The sequence below is a fragment of the Onthophagus taurus genome, chromosome 1 (assembly GCF_036711975.1).
Source record: "Onthophagus taurus isolate NC chromosome 1, IU_Otau_3.0, whole genome shotgun sequence".
Lineage (NCBI taxonomy): Eukaryota > Metazoa > Arthropoda > Insecta > Coleoptera > Scarabaeidae > Onthophagus > Onthophagus taurus.
The window spans coordinates 37,780,136-37,791,448 of NC_091966.1; the positions used below are offsets into that span (position 1 = coordinate 37,780,136).

General features: G+C 32.7%; 1 protein-coding gene across 1 annotated transcript; it reads right to left on the reverse strand.

Annotated features, from left to right (window-relative positions):
* Window positions 1-632: 632 nt before the first annotated feature.
* LOC111428858 (uncharacterized) lies at window positions 633-7,658 on the reverse strand. Its single transcript, XM_071201268.1, has 2 exons — window positions 7,412-7,658; window positions 633-7,332 (listed from the first exon to the last, which is right to left on the reverse strand). Exon 2 carries the CDS (start codon window positions 3,453-3,455, stop codon window positions 1,866-1,868), a length of 1,590 nt encoding a protein of 529 aa, XP_071057369.1. The 5' UTR covers window positions 3,456-7,332; window positions 7,412-7,658; the 3' UTR covers window positions 633-1,865.
* Window positions 7,659-11,313: the final 3,655 nt, after the last annotated feature.

An 11,313-nucleotide genomic window follows, 5' to 3' on the forward strand; every position in this document is an offset into this window, starting at 1 on the left:
AGACGATAAGATAAAATGAGAGAATACATCGCCTTAGACTAATTACGCTAGAATATGAGTACGAAAGCTTGGTACAAATACACAAATTTGCGCTTTGTAGTAAGGTGCTCGGCGAAAGCGTTTGCTATATTTCATTCGCCCGGAGGATTTATAAACAGGGAACAGTTTTGTTACGCCGCGAGTCCCCACGTTTTCCCGGCAGGAAAACGCCGCCGTCTCTTCACTAGTTTAATCCCCTTTAGGGGGGCCCGCAAAGTTACACGTAAATAAACAGGGATATTAGACGGGCCTCGGTGCCCTTCCTTACTTCCTTGCTCTAGCTCTGGTACAGTATTTACAAGGTAAATTTTCCTCTCCCACGTATTACTCATTCGTGGCTCATGTACAGGGAAAAATCGCCATTAAAGTCCGAATTAATGAGACAAAAGACGTCGTAAATTATTGCGTTTTCCGCTCGTTTTCATTCTTTTAAAATTATTTCCTAACATTTTTTTTTCTTTCACCTTTTCCCTCTTCTTAACCGAGAAATAGTGGTTTACCATTTTTCTTAGTCACTGAAAATTTGTTATATGAATACATATTAGGATTTTGTGTAATTGTAATAACTTAATTTATTAATAAAAAGATATAAATACTCATATTTAAAATATTTATTAATTATATATTTTTAATTATAACTAAATAATAAAGTGACAAATAAAGTGTTACAAGATATCTTTGTTCGGAGAATTTGGAAACAGTTCAAGCTAAAATAGTGGGGAGGCAAAATTAGCTCCATCTGTGTAAGCAGCCACGCAGTTAAGTAAGAGTAACTCCCCCAAAATGAAGGTAATTCCGTCTTTCCAGAATTTGCCAAACGTTAATAGTATTCCGCGGATGCGTTCTTATAATTACTGACTTACAAGGGAAGTGTCACAACTGTGTCTCACCGATTTCGATGCAATTTGGTACAGTCATAGAATGGGCCAAAATAAGGTTCGCACATTTTTTTATACGTGCGGTAAAAGCCCCTGGGGCGAGTTATAGGGGTTGAAAGTTTGGAGAAAAAGTACGTTTTCACTTATATTTTGAAAACGAAAAGTGCTATCAAAATTTGGTAAATTGTAACTGATATTCATTTTAAAAGAGCTTTCTTTTGATGTGTCACACATATAGCAGAGGGTTAAAAAGGGCGAACTACCCCTATTTTTTTGGAATTATTTAAAAACCACCCTATCGATTTTGGCGGCATTAAGTATACTTCTAGTGCGTTCAAAAATATTAGTTAAGGGTTTTTTCCCATTCGCCCTAGATCAACCCCAGCGAAGTTACGGGGGTTAACATGTAAGCACTTTTCGTAAGAATGATGTGATAAAATTGTCAGGTATTTTGAAAATACTTTAAACAAAACCGTAAATTAGTCGCACAATAAAATGTTTAGTGTAAAATAAGGCATAATACACCATATAGGGGTTGTTGGGGTTATCCACCCCCTTAAAAATTAATTCTATCCCGGGCGTTATTTGTCGATTACGGCGAAATTTGGTACTGTGTTTGTTTTATATTTGAAGTAAAAATTTTTGAAAATGGTTATAAGGGTTACAAATTAGGGGTAGTTTTTTGTTTATACCTCGAAGATGAAAACTGCCATCGTAACTGTGGTATTGTTTTTTAAAAATCTATCTATCGATGTTCCACGAGGTAAACTACCCTCATTTTCTTTAAATAATAAATATAAAACTACTAGATAAATAAGATATTTTATTTATTTATGAGTTAAAAAGCAACTGACAAAAAAAATAGTTCAATATACCAAAGAAGTTTATTCTACATTACTAATTGACGTTTTTTATGTATTATATTAATTTTCAATATTAAATTTATTTTTATTCTACGTAGTGTTGGCAAAAATGAAAGTCGTGGAAAAAATGTTTTAAACATAAGGATTTTTTACACCATGCACATGTTATGACCGCTATATCCCCACAGATATCACACGTTGGCTTCTCACTCGAAAAGCAAACTTCCACGGGATTTTCAAAATGGTCTGGTCTCTCCTCTATATAGCCACTTGCAAACCATGCGTATTTAAAAACATTTATAAACCGAGGGGAAGCCAACTGGTTATGCGTCAACGATTGCAATTTTAATATGTTATCCCTCTGATGTAAATTGACATCATACTGGTAAAGAATAATCTGATCAGAGAATCTTCTAATAAAATTTTTCCATATTCTGAAACCAAATACATCTAGGGGCTGTATTTGACCTGTTGTCCCTGCAGGTATAGATAAATGTTTAAAATTAGTACCTGATGGAGTTATTTCACTAATAACTTCAGGACAATGGCCACTCCAAGAATCTAATAATAATAATGATTTAGAACCAGTATTTGGAAAATATACATTTTGGAGCCAATTTTTCATGTGTTCTGAAGTTAACTTTCCAGATTTTGATGCCAAAACGTATATATTGTCTGCTTTAAACATTGTATTTGCTACCCTCGGTCCAAAGCTGCCAGAGGGTTCTTTTAAAACAATAAAAAGTGGAGAAAGAAGTTTCCCATCAGCAGATATTACGGGTTGAATTGTGTAACTGTGCGTTGTAGATGACACCGACTGGACCACACTTTCTACGGTTTTAACTCCTAAATCGCTTAATGTTCTTCCCGAATGGAATTCCAAGTTAAAACCGCTCTGATCCGAATTGTAGGTGTTTTCAGGTCCATATATTTGGATTTGTAGCTTTGCCTCTTTAACGAAATCTTTTGCTAAAGTTTTTACTCGATCAACATTTCCAATTTGTTTTTGGGATAGAAATTTTGTTATTTTTCGGCTTACTAACCGATTTGCTTTCTTAAAACGTTGCACCCAGCTATGAGATGCTTTGAACAGTTGAGGAGATAAATTCTTTTCATTTCTAGCTTGTATAGCCCATCTGCGTATATCAATATCATGTAGTGGCAATTTATTATCTACGGCGGCTCTCGCTTGATTAATTACAAATTCGGTAATTTCTGCTAATTTTTCTTTGTATGTCCCTCTTTCTTCAATATATTTAGACCATCTGTGCAATTGGGTCTTTGACGTTACTTTTCGGTATTTGTTTTTTACGGTTTCTAGTTTCAAATAACCTTTCTTCCCACTTGTCCAGTAATTTACCGCCTCTAATTTGTACTCGTAGTCGATGTCATCCTTCAATGGACAATGAGCATCAGTATCTTCTACAAACCTGTCAGTTGTATCCTGGTCTTCAATAATTTGCTGACCGTCATTGATGCCATTGGATGAATCGAAAATTAATACAGTTTCGTCTTCAATTTGCATATTGTAGTCTTCCATACTTTCCATTAAAATACGCTGTATATTTTCTTTTAAACTAACTTCTGCTTCATTTACAGGAGTCTGGGGAATATTCATAACAGTAAAAACTGTCATTAGCAAATTTAAAACGTTTATTGGGTTTATTGTAACCATTGCTTCTGTCAGTTGCTCTGAAACTAAAATCTACCCACTGGGCACACGTTCTTTTATACTAGAAAAAACTATTTTGAGAAATGACCTTTAGCAAGCGGCACTAAAAAAACAAATATTGTGCCAAAATTTTTTTGGTAGGTGTATTTTTGGCAACATTATGTAGAATAAAAATAAACTAATAAACTATATAAAACAAACACAGTACCAAATTTCGCCGTAATCAACAAGTAATGCCCGGGATAGAATTAATTTTTAAGGGGGTGGTTAACCCCAACCACCCCTAAATGGTGTATTATGCCTTATTTTACATTAAACATTTTATTGTGCGACTAATTTACGGTTTTGTTAAAGTATTTTCAAAATACCTGACAATTTTATCACATCATTCTTACGAAAAGTGGTTACATGTTAACCCCCGTAACTTCGCTGGGGATGATCTAGAGCGAATGGGAAAAAACCCTTAACTAATATTTTTGAACGTGCTGGAAGTATACTTAATGCCGCCAAAATCGATAGGGTGGTTTTTAAATAATTCCAAAAAAATAGGGGTAGTTCGCCCTTCTTAACCCTCTGGTATATGTGTGATACATCAAAAGAAAGCTCTTTTAAAATGAATATCAGTTACAATTTACCAAATTTTGATAGCACTTTTCATTTTTAAAATATAAGTGAAAACGTACTTTTTCTCCAAACTTTCAACCCCTATAACTCGCCCCAGGGGCTTTTACCGCACGTATAAAAAAATGTACGAACCTTATTTTGGCCCATTCTATGACTGTACCAAATTGCATCGAAATCGGTGAGACACAGTTGTGACACTTCCCTTGTTAGGATAACAAAACCGAATTTCAACTGTAAGCAGATTAATAACTAGCAACAAAAACCGTACAACGTTGGAATCAACAACAACAAAGACCGATACTTGTACGATTTAATAATCCACAAAGGACGTTTCAAGAAAGTATCATCTAAATTTTAATTCCAATTTTTATTAAAATCAGCCAATATCATCAAATATCTCGATATAGATAGGTACAAAATAATGATAAATCCCATCGGTAAGAGTTTAATAACATCGTGGAAGTTGGTAATCAAGTTTTACTAACTTAACTCAATGATTAATATTTCTAATAGAGATTGAATAAGAAACATCATTCATAATCATGTATCCAAATCCATTGTGAATTCATATTTAATAAACCATTTGAGATTAAACCAGTTTATGGTTCAACACAACATGATTATAAGATAATATTTCCTAGCCATGCAACTTTTAATGATTCCACATACTTTTTTGATTTTAATGTTGTTTTTTATGCTCTTGAACTTTTAGGAGCAAAATATCAAACATCTATAAGCCACCCTTTGTTATATTATGTATCTGGACTCATCAGATTATAAAGATTCCTATTAACCAATCACGAGGAAAATACTATATTAATCTAGTCCGTGAAGATCGCAGAGTGTGGGTGCAGCTACAGAAACGAAAGCTCATCAGCTATACTTGATAACCAGCATAAAAATGTTGACGGTAAGAAGCACATAAGAAATTTATCTTGCACATATCAAGAAATTACCTCTGCTGCAACAGCCCTAAATGGACCAAGTAGCCTAGACGTTGTCGTGTCGGTTCCAAACTTGGATAAAGGAGCAAGATTTCAAGGTTTGGCTAACTCTCTGCCTATAGTAAAAAAGAAACTGCTCACAGACGCAAAAGTTTTGTCTTGAGACAGAATGGATAGTAGATATCAAGAATTACTTGATATGAAACAAACTTGAGTCACGCAATTACAAACAATAAAAACTAAACAACAAGTTTCACAGCAGCCATGAAGATAGACGTAAATAACAAAGTCTGCTTTAAAATGTACGGATTGCCGATTCCCACTTAATTTGCTAGACTTAAGAAAACTGGCAAAAGCTTACCCAAGTAAGCCGTATCGCTATCAAATTTAAAGATAATGTCCCTGGTACAGATTGGGCTCTAAGTCTACTAATAAGACACTAATAAATCTGCTCAACGCTGTTTCTAGATAAACTATGGAAAGACACACAATTTGCAAATTTAATGCAATGTCTAGAAGGTGTAAAACCAGAAAATCATTTCAACTAAAACGAGACAAATGTTTTTGGCCTTTTTAATATAGCATGCTTCTTAAGTTGTGTATCATCTGCTTTGGTATTGTATCTGTTGCTGTTAAGAGTTTGAATATCAAATTTTACTAGTTTACGTAATGACGTAGACACTTCGATATCATATGCAGCACTTCATCTTTGTTAATTAGTGTAATCATTGAACATCACAAAGACAATCATCCTTGTAGTTTTAGAAAATTTTGGAACAATAAATAAGTATATCAAAATCCATAATTATCACAAAGCTATCAGATTATTTTGGTTATAAGCTAAATTTCAGTATTGTTTTGTTGGAAATCTCTGCAGGTTTGCTTCTATTTGCATTCATCTTCTTGTAACTATTTGCTGATGTTTGTTGTCAAGGTAGAATTTCAGATGGAGAAGCAATAAATATGTTTTAGAAACAAATCTACCAAATCTGTTTCAAATTCATATTTGTCACGTAAGATCTCTCGTGTGGATCTCTAAATTGTTAGTATTTGACTTTTGGCACGGATAGTAAGCCCATGGAGGATTGAATCCCAAGCTAATAAATTGCAATCTTTCCTATGATTAAAACAGATAGGTAAAAAATGTGCATTACATTTTGAGACCATCAGAAATGAGGTTGCCACCTTGTTAGCCCCAAATTGGTTCATTAAAAGCATCATGTTTTCATACTCAAATCATACTCAATTGCATTTCTCTTTTATGTATCGCCAGACAAACGAATTTTGGCGCACCAGAACGAATACGTTTAGCCAATACGGTACCATATCTAGATTTTATTATGTTTTCACAAGATACCAAATAAATAACAAAATAATCTTTCTGCACTTTAATGTCATCATTATCCACATATGGTTACAATATTGGCAAGAAAAGTAAATCTCACCATATTTTGATGCTTTAAAGGAAATTGAGCCTAAAGCTAAATTTCTACATGTATGGCGCCAGTAAGAAGCCAGTGTGATGGCGCTAGAAGTTATTTTCATATAATTGTGTACTGGTACAGTAATAAAAATGTTATCAAGTGATGTACTCCCTGTCACCAATATGGCAATGCAAATGGGCTCATTGGAACTCCACATGTTATTAACAAAAAAACGAAAACATAGCTGCTGGATTCGGTCATGTATTGCACGTAGAAATTACCTAGGCGCATCAAGTACTTTAATTAGAGAACTATGTCATGAATATACATAATTATACAATTTATTATGTCATAATTACACACATCGTCAGCTGTTGCTCCACTTCTGACGAATTTAAACCACAATCTGTCGAAGAATTTTATTGTATACAAAACCTGTGTAAAGAAACTAACATATGGTTACAATATTGGCAAGAAAAGCAAATCCCACCATATTTTGATGCTTTAAAGGAATCTGATGATTTTGCAGCAGTATCTAAAGCTAAGTTTACACATGCATGGATTACTGACGCCAATAAGAAGCCAATTTAGTGGCACCAGAAGTTGTTTAGATATAAATGTGATAATTGTGTACTGGCACACTCCACATGTTATTAACAAAAAAAAATAACGAAACCATAGCTACTTCAAGTGCTTCAAGTACTTTAATTAGACGTCATGAAAATGCATAATTATACACATTATTATGTATGAGTTAAAATTGATTAAATCCATGTTACCAGTGAAGAAAATGGTCAAAAATGAAAGACAGTTTCAATGTACTTTAACTGGTTGTAAAATTTTATTTTTCGTCTGACTTGTTTCGCCTTACACGCATCTTCAGAGACTCTACATTGAGAAATATTTGTTTTACAATATTATACTAATCCAAATTTAAACTAGTCAAAAGTTTACAACAATTACTTACTCGTTAAAAATGTGAAGTTACATCCATCTTATCAAAAAATAATTATAGGATTGACAGATTATGTTGTAGAACATTTCTTAATTCCGAAAAGTACCATAAAATTAATTAAACTTTTTAAAATTAAAGACGAGCACGTTACAGTTTATAAAAATGGTTGAACTACGTCGTTGTTAAAAATGAAATGAAAACTCATCAAGCAGGTTTTGAGAAACAAGAAAAATCTCCGTATTAGACAGAGTATGCTATATGATGTAGAGAAAGACAAGATTAAGTTTGAAATTTTGAAAGTTGAAAAGTAGAAAACTGTATTGAACATCTGATATTTAATTTTAAAATTGAACAATGAGTGAAACTGTTTTAAAATTTTTCTCCTTCTTTTTCCATAATTCCTTATATCCAATTCCCTTAATTTTTCGAACAACTTAGAATCCCAATTTAACTAACTATCTTTCCTTTTACCCCTTTCAAGAACCCTTACACACTTATTGTTTTTGTTTTTGTAAGTGGATTCTCAACCTACATTGTTATCAATGTTTTTATAATGTTTAATAACATATAAATCTAAATTAAAAAAAAAAAATTTTAAAGCAGTTTCACTCATTTTTCAATTTTCAAATTAAATATCATATGTTTAATACAGTTTTCTACTTTTCAACTTTCAATACTCTGTCTAATACGGAGATTTTTTTGTTTCTCAAAACCTGCTTGATGAGTTTTTATTTCATTTTTAACAACGACGTAGTTCAACCATTTTTATAAACTGTAACGTGCTCGTCTTTAATTTTAAAAAGTTTAACTAATTTTGTGGTACTTTTCGGAATTAAGAAATGTTCTACAACATAATCTGTCAATCCTATAATTATTTTTTGAGAAGATGGATGTAACTTCACATTTTTAACGAGTAAGTAATTGTTGTAAACTTTTGACTAGTTTAAGTTTGGATTAGTATAATATTGTAAAACAAATATTTCTCAATGTAGAGTATCTGAAGATGCGTATAAGGCGAAACTAGTCAGACGAAAAATAAAATTTTACAACAAGTTAAAGTACATTGAAACTGTCTTTCATTTTTGACCACATTATTATGTCATAATTATACACATAGTCAGCTGTTGCTTGACTTCTGCACGAATTTAAAACCTTGTGGTATTTGTATACGCATTGCGTATACTTCGTATTTTTGTCTTTGCCGAGTTTTCATCAAAATTGGGAATTGTTTTCGACATAATCTCAACTATCCTTCTTAAGGCTTCGTTTCTTGTAGTTCGGTCCTTATGTTCTGGAATTTTATGATTCCATAAACACGGATATTCTTCATATGTTTCCAAAAACTGTATTATTTGTTGTGATGTCCATTTTTTAGACGGTTTATTACAAGATTTTCGCAATTTTGGTGGACGAACGCATACAGTGTGTCCCCGAATAGGTGAAACGACTCTTATAAAAAATAATTTTTTTTCCATATTAATTGTTTTTTTTGTGGGTTTGGCCCTGCATGATAGACTAATTTTGAACATATTTTCAAGTTTTAAAAAACAAATAAGCCTGGACGGTGAAAGAAAAACTCTTTTTATGGCAGGTAAAGTACCTTTTTTGTTTACAGTACGTGAAAGTGTTACTAAGAAGTTTTGTTCAGAATGAAAAACTATGGCCATATGCAAATTTTCGGAATGATCGGCCTACTTTGGTCGTCTTTTTAAATCTTTTTACCTGACACAAGGAGTTTTCGCTTCAGTGTCAACACTCACTTGTTTTTTAAAACTTGAAAATATGTTCAAAATTAGTGTTTCACCAAGCAGGGCTAAACCCAAAAAAATGACAATTAATATCGAAAAAAATTTACATTTTATGAGTCGAAGTTGATGTTGTAGTCCATTTTAACCAGTTTTTTCTTTAATTTAGAGGTAACAAAGGTTTTTTGTCAGTTTTGCACTTTTACTGGTTAGTAAAAAATTTCTTGTATTATATAACAATAATACGTCTCTTTATTTACATGTTTCGCCTGTCCTAGCAGGCATCTTCAGAATAGCTACAAAAGTTGAATTTTTGATAATTTAAACGTGTTAGATTATAGAATTAAGGTAAATTAAATCTAAATAAAATGATACTTACAGAGTAACGTACAAGTTGAAAATAAAATTTTTGAACAGCGGAAACTATTATATTGTTAAACTAATGGCGAAATTCCGTTTAAAAATCACAAATGGGCAGATTTTAGAGATAAAACAATGTTTACAATCAGTCATGGTAACGTGTCGAAAATGTCTTAACAACTGAATCGAAAAATGTAAAAAACATGTTTTTATGTTGATATCTAAATTTAAAAAGTAACTAAATACGCATGTGCGTAGAATTTAAAGCGTGTAAAATTCGAAATTAAAATAAACATATACTATATCACAAATTAAAAGGTTGAAGAAAACGACGTGTAAAAACTTGAAAATTAAACCAAATTAAACACTAACTGCATTACAAAATTAAAAGGTCGAAAAATGAAGAAGCCACTGTATTATGTTGCACAACGATTAAACAAAAGGATAAGGTCGGGATGGTGATATAGGAGGGGGGGGGGAAGAGAGGAAAAGCCAATTAAAACCCAAAATCTTCGACTCCTATGTATGGCTAACCATAGGAGCCCTCGGTATTTTGGGATAAGGGTCAGATAGGGATTTATACATTGGCACCTGTGAGCAATATATCAGGTCATTCAGACATTCTATATCGTTTGAATTGAATCTGAATTTGAATCATTTTGTTGATGAAGCAGAGTTACGTTTTTGTCTTTATAGAAATTGTGATTGTATGTTGAAATGTGCCTATCGAAATTGGATTCCTCTCTTTGGATGTGTTCCTTCACCCTGATTCTTAGTGAACGACCGGTCTCACCCACATAGTATGCACCACATGTGCCACAATCTAATTTATATACCCCGTTTTTATCTAGTACATCTATTTTATCTTGGGCATTAAATAGTATTCGTTGTAGAGTATTGTTATTTTTATAGGATATGGTGATACCATGTTTTTTACAGGCATTTCCAATATTATAGGCTATTTTTCCTGGGTATGGGATGGTTCTATATGTTTTACTTTCTGAATTTATAGGTTGGAGGGTTGTAGAATTTTTGATGTTTTGTCTATTTAAGAATTTATGGAAAAAGGAGTTTATTTGTTTTAGTTGTAAGCCATTATTAATACCAATTAATTTCGTTTAAGCTCGTTTTATAAGAGTCGTTTTACGTATCCTGGGACACACTGTATATACATGTATACAGTTGCTCGTTTTCTTTACCAATACTACTATTGGCGCCAAAACGTAGACACTTTATTGGCGCCTACGGATTTTTGTTATTTCCATATACAACTAAACTGGTGCCTACGGAACGGCGGCAGCAATCAATGTATGTGGAAACTTACCATAAGGCAATCACTACTTTTATGATTTTTGCGCTAACAACTCTTTCAATTGAAAAAGGTTGAGTGCGGGAAGTTAGCCCCCCATTTTTTGATTTTTAAATTTTTTATTGTGGTCTTGATTGTTCTAGAGTTGTTCTACATTGTTCCAAAGCGGCAAATCGAAAAAATAAAAACTCCGCGAGAAAACCGAAAAAACGGGTTTTTTGACTAGCCCCCCATTTTTGGAAAAATCAAATTTTCTTTGTTGTTCTGGGTTGTTCTAGTTATCCTAGTTATTGTTCTAGAAAATGAAAATTATGGGATACAACATTACGAAGTTATAACTAAAAATAGGTTTGGCCGCCGAAATGTCTAGTTGATTGCTGTGACCATAGTTTTTCTATTTTCAGTTCCATATCACAAATATATACTTATTATACCTAAGCAATCTGGAACAGCTAATATTTTCACTAGAACAACTCTATAAAGAACACTTTACTCTTTGA

Coding starts and splice junctions, on each gene's coding strand:
- LOC111428858 (XM_071201268.1), bottom strand. CDS start 3,455: ATGGTTACAATAAACCCAATAAACGTTTTAAATTTGCTAATGACAGTT.